This window comes from Hoplias malabaricus, chromosome 1 (assembly GCF_029633855.1).
Source record: "Hoplias malabaricus isolate fHopMal1 chromosome 1, fHopMal1.hap1, whole genome shotgun sequence".
In the NCBI taxonomy this organism is placed as follows: Eukaryota; Metazoa; Chordata; class Actinopteri; order Characiformes; family Erythrinidae; genus Hoplias; species Hoplias malabaricus.
The window spans coordinates 53,015,116-53,038,310 of NC_089800.1; the positions used below are offsets into that span (position 1 = coordinate 53,015,116).

The 23,195-nt window shown below is 44.2% G+C and overlaps 2 protein-coding genes across 6 annotated transcripts in view; both read right to left on the reverse strand.

Annotated features, from left to right (window-relative positions):
- The window catches only part of tiam1b (TIAM Rac1 associated GEF 1b), a 61,912-nt gene extending 42,738 nt beyond the window's left edge, over positions 1–19,174 (reverse strand). Inside the window, exons 1-5 of one of the 3 annotated variants that reach the window (XM_066679457.1) lie at positions 18,926–19,174; positions 5,235–5,274; positions 4,639–5,014; positions 4,022–4,336; positions 476–673 (exon numbers count right to left, since the gene is read on the reverse strand). In XM_066679457.1, coding sequence (XP_066535554.1) covers positions 476–673; positions 4,022–4,336; positions 4,639–5,004 — 879 coding nt within the window. In that variant the 5' untranslated portion in view covers positions 5,005–5,014; positions 5,235–5,274; positions 18,926–19,174. Of the gene's footprint in view, positions 1–475; positions 674–4,021; positions 4,343–4,638; positions 5,015–5,234; positions 5,275–18,925 lie in introns of all 3 variants that reach the window. The other 2 variants (XM_066679448.1, XM_066679439.1) reach the window with 2 other exon arrangements.
- Positions 19,175–20,004: 830 nt separating this feature from the next.
- The window catches only part of scaf4b (SR-related CTD-associated factor 4b), a 30,959-nt gene continuing 27,768 nt past the window's right edge, over positions 20,005–23,195 (reverse strand). For 2 of the 3 annotated variants that reach the window (XM_066666753.1, XM_066666751.1), the window contains exons 17-18: positions 21,944–22,016; positions 20,006–21,716 (exon numbers count right to left, since the gene is read on the reverse strand). In XM_066666753.1, the coding sequence (XP_066522850.1) occupies positions 21,217–21,716; positions 21,944–22,016 (573 nt within the window). In that variant the 3' untranslated portion in view covers positions 20,006–21,216. Of the gene's footprint in view, positions 21,717–21,943; positions 22,017–23,195 lie in introns of all 3 variants that reach the window. The other variant, XM_066666752.1, reaches the window with a different exon arrangement.

Genomic DNA, 23,195 nt, shown 5'->3' on the forward strand with positions numbered 1-23,195 from the left:
AGCTGTATATAAGTGTTTTTATTATCCAACATACAGTGCACTACTTTAGAGTAGAAACCATTATTTTATGACCCACACTGTGAACTATATAGAGCGGAGGGAAATATTTGAGTTTCAGCCTTGAAGAAAAAAGGCAGACATTGCTAAAATTTTGTGTACTAGCCTGCCAAGCTCATTCTGTAAAGTATAGTAACAATATAGGGTAAACAATCAGGACACAGCCTCTGTATATATCTCTCTAGTGCCCCCTAGTGTTTCTGTGTTCATGTAATGGCATGCTACATGCCACACTAAGAACCGTGTATAAAAATAGTATGTATAGTTTTCTAATATATACATGACATATACATGTAATGAGACGGTAGTGCACTATGTGATAAAAACCAGATTCCATAGTACAAACTACTCCGACTGCAGTATACAAAGTGTAGTGTAGTAGGACTCCCTGATCCGGACACAGAGAAGCCCCTAGTACCTGTACTCCTTCAGCCGGTGCTGCCCCACTGCTGCTGCCACTGTCGCTGCCGGTGAAGACACCCCCTGCTGGTGTGGAGCAAGCTGAGAATGAGGCGGACATGGCCTTGTAGCGACGAGCCTGGGACGCCTCACATTCCCCGATCAGTCCATCAACACCACTGTCCTCCAGCTCACTATTATCACCTGCGGTGACATCCTGAACCAACACACACACACACACACACACACACACAGAGAGAAAATACTCAAAGATATATTTCTTACAGAAATGTTCCAAAACTGAGTGTAAAGTGTTCCCAGAGGAACAGAGTCAGAGGCCTTTTCTGCACTGATCCGTTTATTTTTCTCTCTCTGTTTTTGAAAATTTCCCCATCGAATACGGGGATACGAATACGGCTGCATTATCATATCAGTCCAGTAGAGGGACTCATAGTGCCTCATAAAGAGAGGTGTCATGAGGGAAACAGAGGTTTAATCCCAAATCACTTCATACTCTCTCTGTAGTGCAATACACACGTCCATCTTAACACTACATGATATACTTTTAATAAATCATTTAGATTTATTTATCTGTGTGAATCTGAACTCTAGTGCTCTCTGTGTGTGTACAGTGTAGTTTATGACTGATGCAGTTCACAGTAGGGAGAGTGAGGAGCTGTGTGTGTACAGTGTAGTTTGTGACTGATGTAGTTCACTGTAGAGAGAGTGAGGAGCTGTGTGTGTACAGTGTAATTTATGACTGATGTAGTTCACTGTAGAGGGAGCGAGAAGCTGTGTGTGTTCAGTGTAGTTTATGACTGATGTAGTTCACTGTAGAGGGAGTGAGGAGCTGTGTGTGTACAGTGTAGTTTGTGACTGATGTAGTTCACTGTAGAGGGAGCGAGAAGCTGTGTGTGTTCAGTGTAGTTTATGACTGATGTAGTTCACTGTAGAGAGAGTGAGGAGCTGTGTGTGTACAGTGTAGTTTATGACTGATGTAGTTCACTGTAGAGAGAGTGAGGAGCTGTGTGTGTACAGTGTAATTTATGACTGATGTAGTTCACTGTAGAGGGAGCGAGAAGCTGTGTGTGTTCAGTGTAGTTTATGACTGATGTAGTTCACTGTAGAGGGAGTGAGGAGCTGTGTGTATACAGTGTAGTTTGTGACTGATGTAGTTCACTGTAGAGGGAGCGAGAAGCTGTGTGTGTTCAGTGTAGTTTATGACTAATGTAGTTCACTGTAGAGAGAGTGAGGAGCTGTGTGTGTACAGTGTAGATTATGACTGATGTAGTTCACTGTAGAGGGAGCGAGAAGCTGTGTGTGTACAGTGTAATTTATGACTGATGTAGTTCACTGTAGAGAGAGTGAGGAGCTGTGTGTGTACAGTGTAGTTTGTGATTGATGTAGTTCACTGTAGAGGGAGTGAGGAGCTGTGTGTACAGTGTAGTTTATGACTGATGTAGTTCACTGTAGAGGGAGTGAGGAGCTGTGTGTGTACAGTGTAGTTTGTGACTGATGTAGTTCACTGTAGAGGGAGCGAGAAGCTGTGTGTGTTCAGTGTAGTTTATGACTGATGTAGTTCACTGTAGAGAGAGTGAGGAGCTGTGTGTGTACAGTGTAGTTTATGACTGATGTAGTTCACTGTAGAGGGAGCGAGAAGCTGTGTGTGTACAGTGTAGTTTATGACTGATGTAGTTCACTGTAGAGAGAGTGAGGAGCTGTGTGTGTACAGTGTAGTTTGTGACTGATGTAGTTCATTGTAGAGGGAGAGAGGAGCTGTGTGCACAGTGTAGTTTATGACTGATGTAGTTCACTGTAGAGGGAGTGAGGAGCTGTGTGTGTACAGTGTAGTTTATGACTGATGTAGTTCACTGTAGAGGGAGCGAGGAGCTGTGTGTACAGTGTAGTTTGTGACTGATGTAGTTCACTGTAGAGGGAGTGAGGAACTGTGTGTACAGTGTAGTTTGTGACTGATGTAGTTCATAGTAGAGGGTGCAAGGAGCTGTGTGTGTACAGTGTAGTTTATGACTGATGTAGTTCACTGTAGAGGGAGCGAGGAGCTGTGTGTGTACAGTGTAGTTTGTGACTGATGTAGTTCACTGTAGAGGGAGCGAGAAGCTGTGTGTGTACAGTGTAGTTTATGACTGATGTAGTTCACTGTAGAGGGAGCGAGGAGCTGTGTGTGTACAGTGTAGTTTATGACTGATGTAGTTCACTGTAGAGGGAGCTAGGAGCTGTGTGTGTACAGTGTAGTTTATGACTGATGTAATTCACTGTAAAGAGAGTGAGGAGCTGTGTGTGTACAGTGTAGTTTATGACTGATGTAGTTCACTGTAGAAGGAGCGAGAAGCTGTGTGTGTACAGTGTAGTTTATGACTGATGTAGTTCACTGTAGAGGGAGCTAGGAGCTGTGTGTGTACAGTGTAGTTTATGACTGATGTAATTCACTGTAAAGAGAGTGAGGAGCTGTGTGTGTACAGTGTAGTTTATGACTGATGTAGTTCACTGTAGAGGGAGCTAGGAGCTGTGTGTGTACAGTGTAGTTTATGACTGATGTAATTCACTGTAAAGAGAGTGAGGAGCTGTGTGTCTACAGTGTAGTTTATGACTGATGTAGTTCACTGTAGAGGGAGCGAGGAGCTGTGTGTGTACAGTGTAGTTTATGACTGATGTAGTTCACTGTAGAGGGAGTGAGGAGCTGTGTGTGTTTCAGACAGAGACAGACACACTGTGTGATGTCAGTTTTCTTAAAACCTCTGTTTGCAGTGATATAAAACACAGTTAACATTTGAGGCCAAAACACAGAATAAACCCTTTTTTAAATAAACAGATCAGTGTGGATGGGCCCAGACACTGTTACTGGCGTCCACAAACTTTTGACCGTGTCGTGTATGTAAATGAGCTCCGCTCTGATTAGTCAGAACAGAAGTCCTAACCTCCATCTACCTTTAAAGGGCTTGTCCTACCTTTCCTGCGGACCCCTCGGTGACATCAGAGGTACAAGACATCCTGCAGTCTGCAGACGGAGCATGCTGGAAGCAAACGGCTGCCTGTGTTTACAGGTTTTTGAAGCCTGTTTACAGTACAATACCCCCCTGTGCTGCAGGGGCCGGGGCTGCCGGGAGATTACCCCCCGAGCCCGGCATCTTCAGAGGGTCCCATGACCCCGGGCGGAACGCCATTCATCTGTGCCGCTGCGTTCCCATGTCTGCGAGCTGCTCATTAGCATGACAAAAGGACCCGGAGCTTCACAGAGATACACCATAGAGAAGCAGCAAACATGAGAAGAATGTAAGGTCCATCCCACACTCAGCTCTGGCCCTTTAAAGGGTTAACTTTGACACCCTCAGGACAGATTTAATGTGGAACTTCAGAGTTCCACTTTAAAGGAACACAACATAATATTTTTACCTTAAAATTACAGCTTCAAAATCATTGTGATGCTCCACTGAGGTGTGATATAGAGAACAGAGCCTCTGTTTTTGCTGCTCTGGGCTCAGCACTACAGAAGAAGTAACAAAGTCTGCAGAGCAGCAGACGAGCTACAGTCTGGGGGGTGTGTTACCTGGATGGTCTGGGCTCTCCGCTGCATTGCCGGCTGCTGATTGGTCAGTCCTTCAGAGAGACAGTGCGAGCGGCGGCAGGGAAGAGTGAACGCTCCGTACACGGCAGCATCATCGTCACACGGCGACAGTATCTTCTCCTCCTCCCCTGCCAGCCTCTTAGCATAGCGCCCGGGCCCCTGGGGGGCGCCATAGAGTTCATCCAGAGAGCTTGATCGCCCACCAATTTCCTCCCCGCTCGTAAAGTTCTCCACACTCACATCGGACAGAGACACATCCAGAGAGTCGTCACGCCACATGTCGGCAGATTTAGAACGCTGCTTCTTACAGAGAAAGAGAGAGAGGAGAGAGAGGAGAGAGAGGGGGGGAGAGAGAGAAAGAGAGAGAGAAGGGATAGAGGGAGAGAGATTGGGTGAAAGAGAGATAAAAGGGAGAGATAACAAAAGAGTAAGAGAAAGAACAATGAGACAGAGAGCACGAGGGAGAGATCAAATTAATATCTAGAACTCACAGGTGATTTAATGTCAAATTAAAAAATATTATTTAACTGAGGACTTTTAAAAACAGAATTAAAACTAAACCGACTCCTAAAAGTTAAAGCCGAAGTGTAAACACACACCGAGTGTGTCTTGTAGCCGCTGGTGGGGGGCGAGGTGGCGCCCCCTTGTGTCCGTGTCTGCGTCTGGCTGGGCGTGTTCTTGCGTAGGTGCGCGGTCGCCGTGGTGACAGGGAGGGGCTGCAGGTCGATGGGCATGTGGTGCAGCCAGGCGGGGGCGCTGTGGAGCAGCTCGTTCTCCAGGGACTGCGGGATGCTGGGCGTGCTGCTGGAGCGCGTGCTGGTCTCAGAGTTGCGGTGCTCCATGTGACCGCAGCGACGCGTCGGCCTCCCCGGCACACGCAGCGAGCGGGACACACGCTTACGACAGATGTCACGTGCCCCGCCATCACCATGGTAACCATGAGCCCCACTCTCCACGTTCCCCATCGCTCAGAGACTGGAACAGAGATGATGTCACATTCATTATCACTATTTTTATTATTATTTATAATCAGATTAATTATATGATGATTGTGTTTATTAAAGGGCTTAGAATTGTATTTAGTAAATGAACCACTGTTAATTAATTAAGTCAAGATCAAAAATTTGGACAGTTTTGGTGTGTTGTAACAGGTTAATAAACATCCCAGTGACAAAGAAGTGTGTTGTTTCTCCACCTGCCAAACTCAAACGAGGGCATCTCTGCTGGTTGTCTGCCTGAGAGAGAGAGAGAGAGAGAGAGAGAGAGAGAAACAGGTTACACACGTCTCATTGATGCAATAAAAACACACAGCACAGCCCCTCTCTCGCTCTCTCTCTCTCTCTGCAGACTGAAGTCCATTTGTTGCTCTGCATACTTTTTAAAATCCCTCTTTTCACCCTACTCTTTAATGATCAGGACCAACACACACTGTGCAGCGACAGATGAGCTACTGTCTCTGACTTTACATCTACAAGGTGGACCAACGAGGGAGGAGTGTCTCACAGAGTGGACAGAGAGTGGACACAGGGTTTAAAAACTCCAGCAGCACTGCTGTGTCTGATCCACTCTACACCAGCACAACACACACTAACACACCACCACCACATCAGTGTCACTGCAGCGCTGAGAATAATCCACCACCACATCACACCTGCTCTGTGGGGGTCCTGAGCGCTGAAGAACAGGGGGAAAGGGGGTAATAAAGTATGCAGAACAACCGGTGGACTAGTCTGTATGAAAGGATAATGAGTGGAGAAACAAGATGTTTTTAATGTTGTGGCTGACTTCGTCACTATAAAATGTATCTAGAGCAATGTTGGACTTTGACCACTAGATGGCGCTTACAGTTTGTGGTCCAGTTGGAGTAATACTACAAACTGTCCACTAGGGGGCGGACAAAGCGAACAAGCTTCTCACTCTCTCTCTCTCTCTCGGTCTCTCCCCTCAACCCCATCAGTCCTCGGGCGTGTTTCTGAACCTCTCTTTAAAGTGACCTTTAGTAAGAATCTCTTGTTCGGACACGTTAACGGCCTACCACCCACCGGCCAAAAGTATGTGGACACATTCCTTCTGGAATAAAGGCTGTTAATCTGGAGTGTGCTCCTCTGTTCACTGCAGTGAGTCTCTACTCTTTTGGGAAGACTTTACACTAGATGTAATGGCAAATTATTGTGAGGATTTGATTGTGTTAAACCACAAGAACATTGGTAAGTTCATTCCAAATCATCCGTTTCTCTGCTCCACAGGCCCTCTGGCGGACTCTTGGCATTGAGCAGGGTTGGTATTAGGCTTATGTGCAGGTGCTTCAGAGCATCCCAATGGCCCAGTGGTGTATGTGTTTACGCTAGAGTCCAAAGGGTTAAACTCTGATGTCATTAATCATCCCTTCCGTTCTGGTTCTGACTGGGTAAATTATACACTTCGATCCAACTCTGAGTCCAACATAAAACAATGGGAGCGGGTTGCCAGGTCCTCTGTGATCCTTTGCTGATGATTACACTGTGTGGAATTTAGAGTGAATGAGTGTTGTTTTGGAGAGAGCAGCACAAACACACACGCGCACACACACACACACACATACACACTTAAACACTCTTTAGTGTGTGTGAAGTGTGTAAATTGTGGCAGGTGCTTCAGGCCTGGTTTGTTATTAGGCTGCGAGGCGTTCATTAAAGAAATACCATGACCTGCTCAGACACGAGAGGAAAGCCCTGCTCCAGCCCCCGAGACCCCCAAACACACACACACACGCACACACATACCTAGACACACGCACACCCAAAAACACATACCTAAACACACAAACACAGCCCAGTGCAAATGTTTAAGTAATAAAGAAAATAGTTTAGAAATAGAAATAGAAATAGAAATAGAAAATAGTAAGTTTAAGAAAATAAAGACTCAACATGTTTAAAACTTAAGGCATAAAATGTAAAATGCGCCACCACTTTTGCAAAAGAAATGTTATTCCTCAAAGTGTTAAATTCAGTGAATAAACAGAAGCTCTAATGAAACATCAAAAACATCTGGCACCCTAAACATAGCCGCTGTGGATTTAAAAAACATGTATCTCAATTTTTGTCAGTGGTTTACAACATCATTAAACACAGCAGCTGTCCTTCACACTGTGTGAATATTTAATGACGAATGGACCACTAAAAAGTTCCAAAATTACTCTGAATAAAATCTTTTTACATTCATTTAAATTGAAAATTAGGAAGGTTTCTGGCAAAGTTACAATTTTGGAGATAAATGTTTTTCTTTGGACAGCAATAATATACAACTACAGATATTACGTTACGTTATGTTTTTGTTGTCACTTGGATATTAGATACACTGCATATGTATCCAAACTTTTGCCTCATATTCATTTTCTATATATATGATGTGGCATATAAAAAATGATGCCACTGTTAATCTCTGCACAGGCTACAACACTGAAATTTTAGTGCTCTCCTGCAAGCGTGTTGATTTGTGATGAAATGATCTTACTGAAACACAGGAATGCCGATATGAACATCTGGAGTGTTGCATAAATTACAGCTGTGTGAAAGTCTACACAGAATAACTCCAGCCCTAAACCCAAGTTTAAACTCACCTTAAGGTCAGACTTAGACCCAGGTTTAAATATATTTTAAAGTGATTGCTTCATGCTTTTGGGATTGAAATAAATGTTCAATGCTAATTTACACACTTAGCATTGCTAGCATTGTGTTACTAAGGGAGAACTAAGCTTTGAAAGCTAATATATAGACTCTTAACACTGTTAGCATTATGCTTTTGAGATTGAACTAAATGTTTAATGCTAATTTATGCTCTTAACACTATTAGCATTATACTACTGAGATTGAGCTAAATGTCTAATGCTTAGTTAGCATTTTAGCTCCAATGATGTCTTTTTTGTTGTTGGGGAAATAATTGTTGGGTTATTTTTGTGTTATTTTGTTACTGTCAGATTACTGTGGAGTTATTGTTGACTTATTGTCAGATAATTGTCAAGTTAATATCTGGTTATTAATTGGTTACTGTAAAAGTGTGGCAAAAATATCCTGTAAAAATTTAACTTAAAAACCTTTAACATAATAACTTTAATAATTGGACAGGACCAGAATTTTAGCTCTTGACTCATTATCAGAATATATTTAAATTAAAATCTGAAAGCATAGAAACCTATTACGGTATAAAAACAACACCGCCGTATTAACCCTCGCTTCACCCTGAGAAACGATCAGAAACTCACAGATATCCGCCGTGTCCTCGGCTAATCCTCTCGCTCTGAAGTCTGAATGAATCTGTGGGAAAGGCAAGTCCCAGCACCTCAAAGAAAATCCCACCTGCCCCTTCCCAAATACATCCCCCCACTTATACACACACACGCCTCCCACATACACACACAACACAAATACTTCCCACTCAGTGTGAAAGGCAGTGGGTGAGATTTCTGGGAGAAAAGGAGCAAGCATTCACACCAGAAACACAAAAATAACCCAGTAATAGCCCATTAAACACTATTCACTCTAAACAGCAAAATGCCAACAGTGTTGGGTGTAATTTAGCTTTAAAGGTAGGGTACTTGATTTTTCTTAAATTGTTTTTGCTATATTCCTCTATACATCCTGATAGCATTCAGAAAATCAAGTGCTCTGATGATTATAAATACAAAGAGTCCTTTTGTGTAAAGGCTACAGGACTCTGACCAAGCAAAATGTTTAGAGGGATTCCCTGCCTATCTGCCTTCCTACATCACCCTGTTTACATTCGCACGCCCTGCCCATGTATCCATTCATGAATGCACTGAGCCTTAAGGCGGCATTAGAGATGATATCCAGATTTGAGTTGAGTTTGAGGGTTAGCGTCGTTAGGCACATTCAGCGCATTCAGAGCTATTAACAACATTTACATCTCTAAACGCTCACAAAGCACCATTCAGGACAATGCTAATGTAGCAGAGCCATTCAGTACCTTACAGCTGTTAGCAAACCTCACGTCAGCTCAAGTTCCTTTACGTGAATGGAACCAGACGTCTTAATGTCTACAACAATAAATAATAATAATAATAATAAGCAGAATAATAAATAACAAATTTACTTGAGTATTTTGCTAATATTTGATGTTAATGGGCCACTGTAGGCTTGTGTGTGTGTGTCTAAAACTTACTGCACTTTTAAAGCAACACTAGGTAGTATTTTTACCTTAAAATTACAGCTTCAAACTCATTGTGCTGCTGCACTGAGCTGTAACAGAGCCTCTGTCATTGCTACCCTGGGCTCGGCACTGCAGAAACTGCACTATGTAATATTTGGAGCACTGTAGAACTAATAATCCAACACCATCTCTCTCTCTCTCTCTCTCTCTCTCTCTCTCTCTCTCTCTCTCATTTCCATCTGTTTAACAGCAGCCGGAATGACTCCGCCTCCTCCTCTCTCAACTCTTTAGCTCCTTTCACTTGTTCATTAGCAATTCATCCTCATCATCACCATCACTCTTTCACCTCAACACACTGCAGCCAACCCCAGGGTATAAGACTGGTGTGTGTGTGTGTGTGTGTGTGTGTGTGTGTGAGAGAGAGAGAGAGAGAGAGAGAGAGAAGAGAGGGACACAAGGTATGAGTGAAGAGAAAAAGATAGAAGAGTGTAAAATGGAAAAGAGGAAAAGAAGAGCGAGTGATAAACAGAAGAGAAGGAGAAGACGACAGTGACACTGCCCCTTTGATATGCCCCCACTAATCACTTGTTGTTTACACTGGTTGCTACGGCAACATGGAAATGCAATGTGTCGGCCATGCTGATAAAGCATCACTGAGAGAGAAAGAGAGAGAGAGAGAAAAATAGAAGGAATGAGTGAAGAAACACAGAAGAAAGGAGGAGAGAAGGAAAGAGAGAGATCAGGCAGATGAGGGAAATCCCTTTGATCTTTACCATCCCTCACCTCTGAGACAGAGAAGCTTTGAAGCTCTGCATTGGCACACACACACACACACACAAACACACGCACAAACTGGGTGTGCAGGGGAGCCAGGGGCATGACTATTCCCTCCCTGCCTCCCTCTCTCTCTCTCTCGCTCGCTCTCTTTTGTTGATGCTTTACATTTTTTATTTATGTATAAGATCAAGAAGATTCAGATTACAAATTAGCTCAAACACACACACACACACACACACATTCCTGTACTTACTGGTGTAAAGAAGCTGATAAGCTGAGTGTATAATAACCTGATTGTTACCATTAATAACGCATTAATCATCAGTTAATAAATAATTCATAAGCAATAGAGACGCAATAACAGACACAGCATGTTTACAGAGAGTCTGATTACAACAGAGAGCAGGAAAACAATGAACTGTTGTGTATGAGTGTGTGTGTGTTTATGAGAGATAATGTGTGTGTGTGTGTGTGTGTGAGAGAGACTATGTGTGGGTCTGTATGTTTATGTGTGTTTGTGTGCATATGTGGGTGTATTTTTATGGGATTCTAATGTATGCATGTTTGTGTGTGTGTGTGTGTATCATAAATATGTAGATGTTTGCATATATGTGAGAAATTGTTTGTGTGAGTGTGTGTGTGTGTATGTATTTGTGTGTTTCATGAGTCAATGTATGTTTGAGGGTGTGTCTGTGTGTGTGTGAGAACATTGGTTTTCATGTCTATATTTCTGTGTGTGAAGTCTAGTGAGAAAGCAGTGAAGCAGTGTGTGTGTGTGTGTGTGTGTGTATGTGTGTGAAGTCTAGTGAGAAAGCAGTGAAGCAGTGTGTGTGTGTGTGTGTGTATGTGTGTGAAGTCTAGTGAGAAAGCAGTGAAGCAGTGTGTGTGTGTGTGTGTGTGTGTGTATGTGTGTGAAGTCTAGTGAGAAAGCAGTGAAGCAGTGTGTGTGTGTGTGTGTGTGTATGTGTGTGAAGTCTAGTGAGAAAGCAGTGAAGCAGTGTGTGTGTGTGTGTGTTGAGCTGCTGTGCTGTTGTCATAGCAGCCGCTCTGCTGGGGAGACGTCAGTCATGACATCAGCTCCATTCTAATTCACACACACACACACACACACACACACACACACAGGCTGCATCTCAAACGAGGTCCAACACAGCCAAGGTCACGACCCCAACGACTACATACTCCCACTGCTAGACTGACATAGAGACAGAGAGAGAGAGAGAGAGAGAGATAAGAGTGTGTGTGTGTGTGTGTGTGCCTGTGAGAGAGAGAGAGAGAGAGAGAGAGAGAGATTCAAAATCATAGCGGCATTGGCCAAATTTTCTGCTCAAACAAAATCACTGTAGAAACAGTAAAACACACACGCACACACACAGAGAAGGATCTGTGGTGTTTAAAAGCTGAAACATGCCCCTTATATGTGAACTTGAGTGAGTCGAGTAGGGACTAAACCGTGGAGTGTAAACCTTGCAGAGCGCTGATTGTCCAGAGAGAGTCGTCACTCTACGCCACGCAACGCAGACGACCAGCACCAACTCTCCATCTGTAAAATCTCCACCTGCAGCAGAGATCACGTTTGTTTTTATCCGACTCACGACGGCAGCTCGTAAAATTACGCCGTGGTCTTTTGAAGAGGTTCAAACGCTCCTTGGATCGGTGGCCGACGAAAGAATCCAGCGAGAGCTGGACGCTGCAACAAGGAAGGAACAAACTCTACTGATCTGTCTGAACTGATGATGGAGCTGTGTTCAGTCCCCAACAACAACAACAACACGCCAATACACCATGAGTAAACACCGCTTAACGTTACCGCCGCCGTTGTGGTTTCCTAAGACCACTGTTCCCCTTAGAGACAAGGTTTTGAGACGACAGCGGGGTGCAGAGGGAGTGAAACACAATCCAGGAACCAGTGCTGAAAAGTGTGTCAAACCGAGCTGAGCAAGTACTCTGAAATGGAAAGGCAACAAAAGCGACCCAGACCCCGCTGAGCGCCCAGATGTTTGCCCACAGCTGCATGACATCACCACCCAGCTCAGGTAAACAAGCCTCTCCAAATTCCCTGGTCCGATGCAGCCAGTGTCAGATCAGAATTTATGTTGATGTCAGACTTTCGGTAGGAATTCAATAAAGTCCAGACAACAGAAATGAAGGATTAATACACACACACACACACACACACACACAGAAGACCAATAACCAATTATTACATACACAGATCAACAGTGGCCAGTGAGTGACAGTAGAACGTGGGGAGTTTCTAATAACGTAGTAAGTGTGAGAAAGTACATGCAGAATAATTAACAAGTTCACAGCTGTGTGTGTGTGTGTGTGTGTGTGTGTGTGTGTGAGAGAGAGAGAGAGAGAGAGAGAGAGAGGGGCTGAAATATGAGCTGTAACTTAGAGGACTCTATGAATACATTTTGGAAAGTGCTGAGTCACTGCAGACGCAGCAGACCCCAGGAATAATAAAATAAATAAATAAATAAATAAGTAAAAGCAAAAATGCGAGGACATGGTTAAGAGGCAAAGTGGGTCACCCCCCACCCCCCCCCCCCCAACCACACACACACACACTATCTGGGACACACAAGTCCTGCAAGAGACAGTGGGCACCGTTCAAATCTTAAATAAAGGGGGCAGTTCTGCCCTAAACACTGCTAGCATTGCTAACACCACATGAAAACCCCCTCAGCAAAGTTTCAAAAGCTAACACCAGGGGAAAACTAGCAATGAAACATTTGCTAAGTGGGTTTTGCTAGCATTTAGTAGCTTTTAGCAATGTTAGCGAATGTTACCATGCAAGCAGGACTAAGCATTATTTCATTGAGTGTGGGAGTTAGCCTGCTGGCGTTCTTCGGAAAACAGCATTTGAATATAAAATATTAAAAATTTTAAAAAGTATAATTTTATGTAAACATCAAATCTCACTTTTTTAAAACATTCCTTGTGTGCTCTTTCTTTCATTCTATATCTATTTCGTTTGTACTTTCATAGTTTGACTATTCCCATCAAAAACCCCTGGATAGCAACAAACAAAGCAATTCAAAACATGGTATGCTTAATGCTCACCTCCAACAAATTTCACACACAATTTTTTTTAAGAGAAAAAAACAGCCCCCCCCCAAAAAAAAAAAAAAAAAAAAAAGACCAGTCTGTGGCTAATGCTAACATGTTTCTGATAAAGTGGCCAGTAAGTGTCTTTAGAAGGGGGGTGTTTATAATAAAGTGGCCAGTGAGTGTCGATAGAAGGGCAGTGTTTCTGAAAAAATGGCCAGTGAGTGTCAGTAGAGGGGAGTGTTTCTGATAAAGTGGCCAGTGAGTGTCAGTAGAAGGAGGGTGTTTCTGATAAAGTGGCCAGCGAGTGTCAGTAGAAGGGGGGTGTTTCTGATAAAGTGTCCAATGAGTGTCAGTTGAAGGGGGTGTTTCTGATAAAGTGTCCAATGAGTGTCAGTTGAAGGGGGTGTTTCTGATAAAGTGGCCAGTGAGTGTCAGTTGAAAGGGGGTGTTTCTGATAAAGTGGCCAGTGAGTGTCAGTAGAGGGGGGGGTGTTTCTGATAAAGTGGCCAGTGAGTGTCAGTTGAAAGGGGGTGTTTCTGATAAAGTGGCCAGTGAGTGTCAGTAGAGGGGGGGGGGGTGTTTCTGATAAAGTGGCCAGTGAGTGTCAGTTGAAAGGGGGTGTTTCTGATAAAGTGGCCAGTGAGTGTCAGTAGAGGGGGGGGGGGTGTTTCTGATAAAGTGGCCAGTGAGTGTCAGTGGAAAGGGGGTGTTTCTGATAAAGTGTCCAATGAGTGTCAGTTGAAGGGGGTGTTTCTGATAAAGTGTCCAATGAGTGTCAGTTGAAGGGGGGTGTTTCTGATAAAGTGGCCAGCGAGTGTCAGTTGAAAGGGGGTGTTTCTGATAAAGTGGCCAGTGAGTGTCAGTTGAAAGGGGGTGTTTCTGATAAAGTGGCCAGTGAGTGTCAGTTGAAAGGGGGTGTTTCTGATAAAGTGGCCAGTGAGTGTCAGTAGAGGGGGGGGGGTGTTTCTGATAAAGTGGCCAGCGAGTGTCAGTTGAAGGGGGTGTTTCTGATAAAGTGGCCAGTGAGTGTCAGTAGAGGGGAGTGTTTCTGAAAAAGTGGCCAGTGAGTGTCAGTAGAAGGAGAGTGTTTCTGATAAAGTGGCCAGTGAGTGTCAGTAGAGGGGAGGGGGTGTTTCTGATAAAGTGGCCAGTGAGTGTCAGTAGAGGGGGGGTGTTTCTGATAAAGTGGCCAGTAAGTGTCAGTAGAGGGAGGGTGTTTCTGATAAAGTGGCCAGTGAGTGTCAGTAGAGGGGGGGTGTTTCTGATAAAGTGGCCAGTGAGTGTCAGTAGATGGGGGTGTTTCTGATAAAGTGGCCAGTGAGTGTCAGTAGAGGGAGGGTGTTTCTGATAAAGTGGCCAGTGAGTGTCAGTTGAAGGGGGTGTTTCTGATAAAGTGGCCAGTGAGTGTCAGTAGAGGGGAGTGTTTCTGATAAAGTGGCCAGTGAGTGTCAGTTGAAAGGGGGTGTTTCTGATAAAGTGGCCAGTGAGTGTCAGTAGAGGGGAGTGTTTCTGATAAAGTGGCCAGTGAGTGTCAGTAGAGGGGGGGGGTGTTTCTGATAAAGTGGCCAGTGAGTGTCAGTAGAGGGGAGTGTTTCTGATAAAGTGGCCAGTGAGTGTCAGTAGAGGGGGGGGGTGTTTCTGATAAAGTGGCCAGTGAGTGTCAGTAGAGGGGGGGGGTGTTTCTGATAAAGTGGCCAGTGAGTGTCAGTAGAGGGGGGGGGTGTTTCTGATAAAGTGGCCAGTGAGTGTCAGTAGAGGGGGGGGGGTGTTTCTGATAAAGTGGCCAGTGAGTGTCAGTAGAGGGGGGGGGTGTTTCTGATAAAGTGGCCAGTGAGTGTCAGTAGAGGGGGGGGGGGGGGTGTTTCTGATAAAGTGGCCAGTGAGTGTCAGTAGAGGGGGCTCTGTGTACTTATGCATGTGTGTGCTTGTGTGTGTGTGTGTGTGTATGTATTTGCCTGTGTGTGTGTGTGTGTGTGTGTGTGTGTGAGTGTGCCTGTGTGTTTGTGTGCGTATTTGCCTGTGTGTGTGTGTGTATTTGCCTGTGTGTGTGTGTGTGTGTGTGTGTACATATTTGCCTGTGTGTGTGTGTGTGTGCGTGTGTGAGAGAGAGTGATTAACAGACAGAAACACAGCGCTAGAAGAAAGAGTGCTTTGTTCTTGTCAGAGATGCAGATAACTCTCACAAGACGCTCAGCTGGGCGTCCGAATAAGATCGGCCCTGACAGAAACCAAAACAAACCCTCTTATGCAATCTGCTTATTTTCCTCCCACCGTCAGGCTCCAACAGCTCCATCCGGGACAAAAAGAACACTGTAGCAGCTGCAAATGAACCTAAGGCCTCCATGCCCAATGCCAGCTGTCGTCTAGAAGGGTATAAACCCTCCCAGTTTTGTGCTGTGGACCAGTGGAACAGTGTTCTCTTCAGTGACGGAGCTCCTTTTGCTTGATTCAGGTTCCAGAAGCAATGCAACCTCAGCCCCTGATCTCACTCATGTTCACATGGCTGTATGCAATCAGCCTGTCACAGCAATGCTCCACCATTTATTGTAAAGCCTTCCCCGAAGAGTAGACCTCTGGGAACACAGTGCTGACAAACACCCTTCATTTCAGAAGAGATGCTGAACCAGGGGAACCGTGTTCCTCTTAGAAAGAGAAGCGAGAGAAGAAAGAGAAAAGATGAAGGGATGCGAGAAGACGAGTGTGTGCTTTGGCCTCGCTGGAGAAGTGAATGAACAATGGCAGGAATTATAGGAACGTGGGATTTGTTTATGAATAATTCAGCGCTGGGGGTTTGAAGGAGGTGAAATATGCAGATTAAACTCCACACAAACACACACACACACACACATATATATGAAAGATGTGGTCAGACACAGCACAATAACTCTATCACTAAATATTTTCCTCTGGCTCAGTTAAGATCAGGTTTAAACCTGTTATGACAAGGTGCAGACCAGTTAAAGTCAGGTTTAGATCAGTTAATACCACGTTCAGAACAGCTGAGACAAAGTTTAGAAGACCAGATGTGGACCAGTTAATACCAGGTTTAGACCAGCTCAGTCCAGATTTAGACCAGTTACTTTAGGTATGGACCACCTCAGTCCAGATTTAGACTAGTTACATCAGGTTTAGTCCAGCTCTGTCCAAATTTAGATCAGTTACAACAGATTAAGACGAGCTCAGTCTAGATTTAGACCAGTTACATCAGGTTTAGACCAGCTCAGTCCAGATTTAGACCAGTTAGGTCAGATTAAGACCAGCTCAGTCCAGATTTAGACCAGTTACATCAGGTTTAGAGCAGCTCAGTCAAGATTTAGACCAGTTACATCAGGTTTAGACCAGATCAGCCCAGATTTAGACCAGTTACATCAGGTTTAGACCAGCTCTGTCCAAATTTAGATCAGTTACAACAGATTAAGACGAGCTCAGTCTAGATTTAGACCAGTTACATCAGGTTTAGACCAGCTCAGTCCAGATTTAGACCAGTTAGGTCAGATTAAGACCAGCTCAGTCCAGATTTAGACCAGTTACATCAGGTTTAGAGCAGCTCAGTCAAGATTTAGACCAGTTACATCAGGTTTAGACCAGATCAGCCCAGATTTAGACCAGTTACATCAGGTTTAGACCAGCTCTGTCCAAATTTAGATCAGTTACAACAGATTAAGACGAGCTCAGTCTAGATTTAGACCAGTTACATCAGGTTTAGACCAGCTCAGTCCAGATTTAGACCAGTTAGGTCAGATTAAGACCAGCTCAGTCCAGATTTAGACCAGTTACATCAGGTTTAGAGCAGCTCAGTCAAGATTTAGACCAGTTACATCAGGTTTAGACCAGATCAGCCCAGATTTAGACCAGTTACATCAGGTTTAGACCAGCTCAGTCCAGATTTAGACCAGTGACACCAGGGTTAGGTCAGCTCAGTCCAGATTTAGATGAGTTACACCAGGTTTAGACCAGCTCAGCCCAGATTTAGACCAGTTACACCAGGTTTGGACCAGCTCAGTCCAGATTTAGACCAGTGACACCAGGTTTAGACCAGCTAAACCCAGATTTAGACCAGTTACACCAGGTTTGGACCAGCTCAGTCCAGATTTAGACCAGTTAATTCCAGGTTTAGACCAGTTCAGTCCAGATTTAGAACAGTTAATACCAGGTTTAGACCAGATCAGTCCAGATTTAGACCAGTGACACCAGGTTTAGACCAACTCAGCCCAGATTTAGACAAGTTACACCAGGTTTAGACCAGCTCAGTCCAGATTTAGACGAGTTACACCAGGTTTAGACCAGCTCAGCCCAGATTTAGACAAGTTACACCAGATTTAGACCAGCTCAGTCCAGATTTAGACGAGTTACACCAGGTTTTGACCAGCTCAGTCCAGATTTAGACCAGTGACACCAGGTTTAGACCAGCTCAGTCCAGATTTAGACGAGTTACACCAGGTTTAGACCAGCAACACCAGGTTTAGAACCAGCTCAGTCCAGATTTAGACCCGTTACATCAGGTTTAGACCAGCTCAGTCCAGATTTAGACCAGTTACATCAGGTTTAGACCAGATCAGTCCAGATTTAGACGAGTTACACCAGGTTTAGACCAGCTCAGCCCAGATTTAGACCAGTAACACCAGGTTTAGAACCAGCTCAGTCCAGATTTAGACCCATTACATCAGGTTTAGACCAGCTCAGTCCAGATTAAGACCAGTTACATCAGGTTTAGACCAGCTCAGTCCAGATTTAGACCAGTTACATCAGGTTTAGACCAGTTAATACCAGGTTTAGGCCAGCTCAGTCCAGATTTAGACCAGTGACACCAGGTTTAGACCAGCTCAGTCCAGATTTAGACCAGTTACATCAGGTTTAGATCAACTCAGTCCAGGTTCTGAGGAGCTAAGGCCAGGTTTGAACAAGTTAAGTTCAAGTTTGAAAGAGTTTAGACCAAGTTTAGACCAGATAAACTTTTTGGTGATAACGATATTCCTGGCGATATGAGCAAAACACTGAAAAATACTTTAATTAACTTCAAAAACCCACTATTGCAACAAAAATAAATGCTATATTACTACTAATTATGTTAAATAAAATATATTTTACACAATACCACGGTTAATTGTACATCGGTTCTTTTGTAACCAATCCACCTCCATGTGACTGAAGTCACTCCCAGTTTTTTAGAGCAAATTTCTCTGCCTCAGAGCCACTTTCCACCGTACTTCACTGTGTCTAAATCACTCACGTAAAGAACATAGGCCGTATAATGTGTAACATCATGATGTCATTATGTAAATGAGTCAGAATATCACTATTATCACAATATAAGTTTTAAAAATGATGAACGATACGATACGAGACAGCCCTAGTGGACAGTGGAGGTGAATGGATCCAGATGTAAAAGCCCCTAACAGAAAGTGAGGACAGTAGACGATGGGAGACACACGGATGATGTCTGTCCACAGTTTGGAGAAGGTGGTGGTGTTTAAACCCAGTCCTGGTGGAGAGGGACGTGCAGGACACTATTGAGATGTCCATCATCATCATCATCATCATCATCACTCCATATAGAGCAGTGGTGGACACACAGAGATGTCTGGTTCCATTCACCTCCACTGGAAAGAACCCTGCGTCCACAAGTTTCTCTACAATCAGCCACTTCATATCAACACACTCTCCATCACTGAGTTTACAGCTCACACCGAGTTAAGGTGGAACTGCTGGAAATGAAGGGAATTCATCCTTTAATAGAGGATGGAGGGTTTATTCTGCATGCTGCAAGTACACTGCATCAACAGTTCTTAAGGTGGAGCTTCTACAACACTAACACTACCACCGTGATGCCCTTGACACCGAGGAGCACCCCCCACACACGCACACCACAGACACTTCCAATACCACCTTAAATGGTGCAGTACTTACCTTCCATGTAACCGCAGCAGTTTAAGGTGGAACCCCCTTCATTTCATGCAACATCAACCCAGACGTAACTGCTGCATCATTTAAGATGGATTTAAGGTGGACTGGAAGATTGCACTGAGCCTCGCGGAAATCAGTCCCGCCGTACGTTCTCTGCACGCGCCGTCAACGACACACACCGAGGTCGCGTGCTCCTTGCCGTGTGCGCGCGCGCGCGGCGACCGTTAATCCCATCCGTTGGTGCGCGCCAGAGACCGAGTGAACGCGGCCCTCCGTCCGCCGGCAGCGCGCGCTCCCAGCAGAGGGGCGGGGCGGGGCGGCGGGGCGAGCCAATCACAGACGGGCTCGCAACACCTGACAGAGTGTGGTGTTACTGAGAGATAATAATAATAATAATAATACATAGATAAAATAAATAGTGAAGTATTATAATTATAAATATAATTAGTTGAATTATATAATTAATATACACCTGTTATATTATTATTAATTCTGTTGCTATGAAAAATAAAAATTATAATAATCAATAATATTAATATAGTGGTCATTGATGTAACGGCTGAATTAAGGCGGCGATGATGACACTGTTATAATAATTACATTTGAATAATTATTGAAGTATTATTACATTTTTTTTCCCTTCACATTAATATTACTCCTTTTTTAATTTATATTTATATATTCATAAAAAACGATAAGTTGTTCCTAACAAACATATTATTCTTTTCCTCTATACTATTATTACTAGAATAAATACTATTTATACTAGATAATAGTAAAAGTGGTGCTATGATTCCCTCAAGTGTCTTCATGCTGAACAGCAGGTTCTGAGAGTACGGACATATTAAAGATGCAATAAAGAGGTATTTTAAATGAATCTTTAAAAACAAATACCTGTCAGGACTAAGCCTGAGTGTCCTAACAGTGCTGTAAATATATAAACGTATTTCTTTCTTTAATTGTATTTAATTGTTCACATAGTAACAAACCACTGACTGAGGTTTTAACTCTATCAGACAGATGTGTAACCAAGTCACATCAAAACAACATTTCAGCTTCAAAACACTTCAGTTACAGGGCACTGTTTGTTTTTAAAAAAAGGACCACAACAACAGTTTAGTAGAAAAATAGTTTACTAAAATCAACAACAAACTTCACCGGACTTCCTTTTCCTTCAAAACCGTCAGTGAAAGTAAATACAAACAGGAAAAAACATCCTAACAAACAAGGCCCTGTAAGCCTCCACAGAGTCAGGATTAAAGGTGCAATCAACATTTTTACTCAGTACATTTTTATGTGGATCTAAATTCAGTCCTGAGTTACACTGATTGCACCATTAATTTCTGCCAACTTTAAAACAAAGGCTGACCATTTTTAAGGGCAATGCTCCTACAGTTTTATGGACAATGCAAGGTAACACACATGAGAAGATGGGAATAAACATTAGCAGTTAGCAGAGCATTTTAATGGACACCTCAGGACGGTCCATTCGTTTCTAAGTCAGTGGTCAGTCTCCTGAAGTTCACCAAGGCCTTCTCTTTGGGAGACTGTCAGTGGAAAAGTCTGGAGATGGACACTCACTGTTACTGGCCTACAGTCCTGAAACGTCCACTGAGACCTTGGGCTGACCGATGAATTCTCTCTATATCAGTATCATGATTTAAATGAACCATTTTCACATCAGAAATGCTGAAATATAAACCATGAAACTATAATAATTAACTATAATGCACATGTTTTATCAGCTGTGTTCATTTTATAGAGGGGTCATTTAAACAAATGCATGGGTGGTCTTTGTCCTTCTCCGCCAAATATGAACCATTACAGAGAATCGCCATTAAAGGTGCAATCAGTCACTTTTACCAACAAAAACAGGCAACATTGTTTATTAAAGTCATTATTTATTCTGTTTTTAATTTTCCGTGAAATGCAGCTTACGAGATGCAGACCCAAACTGCTTTCCTGTCCTTAAATGAACTAAATTATGCACCATAGAGAGGGTCCCCCCCATAACCGGGGCGGACAAATCCCCCTGTCAGTGAGTGGAATGCAAACTGCCCAGATCTGTCACATCAGCTGACACATGACTGCGCAAGCTACCACTGTGAGTTGAGAGAGTGCAGGTGGGGGGCATCCCACTCACAGAGCGAGATTAATTGTGCTCCCAGACACATGAGAAAATTACTGACTGCTCCTTTAAACCGCAATTCTCAACATGGCTCAGAAAAATCCTTGACATGTTCCAGCCCTACATTAAGAGTTCTGGCTTTAAGGGTCTGTGGGCCTGTTGAAGTTCAGTTTTCAAAGTGTCCTCGTCCTGGGGGGCCTCTTCGTGGCCCCCAGCCTCTGTGCATGAACGGGGGTCTTTCCCCCACAAACTCAGGACCCCTACTGGGGCCACAGTTCCTCCAGTCATTCCTGGGGGGGCCATGGAAAAAGTGCTCCCCTTCCATGGGGCCTGGTGATGGGAACCGTTCTCTGGGGTGTGGAAACCTTTCTCTGGGGGCAGGAAAGTCTTCATGGGAGCCAGGCATTGGCATCCGAAATCTGCCTGGGGTTGCTGCGGGTCCTGGGTTTCTCTCCCGAAACACTGGCCCCTGGGGCATGGGCATTAGAGGCATGTTGGGACGAGGCATGTTATTATTTTGGAACTGAGGCATAAACGGATGTGGGGGTCCCATTAAAGGCTGTGGGGCTCCGACTTGTGGGCTCCCGGCCTGGGGGGCGCCAGGTGAGTCCCTCTGTCCCTCTGGACCCTGGCTGGACTCTGCAGAGTGAGCCTCTGGTTTCTCTGCTGAAGTCCACACAAAGAAACACAGACAGAACTGGTGAGTAACAAGCCTGAACATTGCATGTCCAAATATTTGTGGACACCTCTTGGAAAGAATGATATTTGTCACTCAGACGCTAGCAAACGAAAGAAAAAAAAATGTAAAAAAAAAAGGGAAAAAAGAAAGAGAAAAGAGAAAAAAGAAAGAGGGAAAACAATAAACAATGAACATATCCCTTTGTTCTTTTTACCTGTGTGGGCGTGTGGGGGGCTTATAATGGTGGATGTGATGGCAGCAGGAGGAGAGGCCACTTCCACATTCACCTGAAAAACAAACAAACAAAAAACATTAAAATACACTGCAAATTTTCAAAAAAGGAGAAATTAAAGGTGCAATCAATTCTCCAATGCTTCACCATCTGGTACACTGTCCCCCAGTGGCCTGGGAGTACCAGATTCACGAGGCTACACCTGTTTACAAAATGGCCACCCCCATGTGGAGGACCCACTCTATGGAGCTGCAGGTTGGTGGCAAAATGACTGATTGCACCTTTAAGGAGAATTCACAGGAGGCAGAGTTGTCTGTGTATGCACACTGCAATTCATATACGTATTACATATGTAAACGAGCTTCGTTCTGACTGGCTGCACCTCGTTCTGAAAGCTGTGTGACATTAAACACTCCTTATAACTAATGAGGTGGGTTTGTGACATCATAACAAAAGGGCTGTGTATTTGAAATGAAACGGGGCTATCAGAGCAGCTGCACATGAGCCTAAGCCCAACGCCCATTGCCAAGAGTGAGCTGGGGGATAAATAGCCCCCCAACATTCGGTGTTGGAGCAGTGTTCAACATCACCTCAATGTTGAATACCATCAGATCTTCACAACAATGTTCCATCATCTAGTGTAAATCCTTCCCAGAGGAGCAAACAGCATACTCACAAACTCCTATATACATTCCCATCGAGGACCGTTTGTAATATTACTCCAACAGGACCACAGAGGGGAAGCCAATTAGCACCCTCTAGTGGTCAAAGACCAGCATTATCCTATATACATCCTATACACACCGTCAGCCACAACATTAAAGCCACGGTCTTGTCCTCACTCACTGTCCACTCTCTCAGCTCCACTAACCACAGAGCAGCACTTTGTAGTTCTACACATACAGACTGTAGCCCACCTGTGGCTCTGTATACTTTGTTACCTCCCTTTCCCCCTGTTCTTCAGCACTCAGGACCCCCACAGAGCAGGTGTGATGTGGCGGTGGATCATTCTCAGCGCTGCAGTGACACTGACGTGCTGGTGCAAGTGGATCAGACACAGCAGTGCTGCTGGAGCACTGAAGAACAGAGGGGAAGGGGGGTAACAAAGTATGCAGAGCTACAGATGAACTACAGTCTGAGTGTAGAACTACAGAGTGCTGCTGTGTGGTCAGTGGAGCTGAGTGTGGACAGTGAGAAGAGAAACAAGGAAGTGGCTTAAATGTTGTGGCTGATC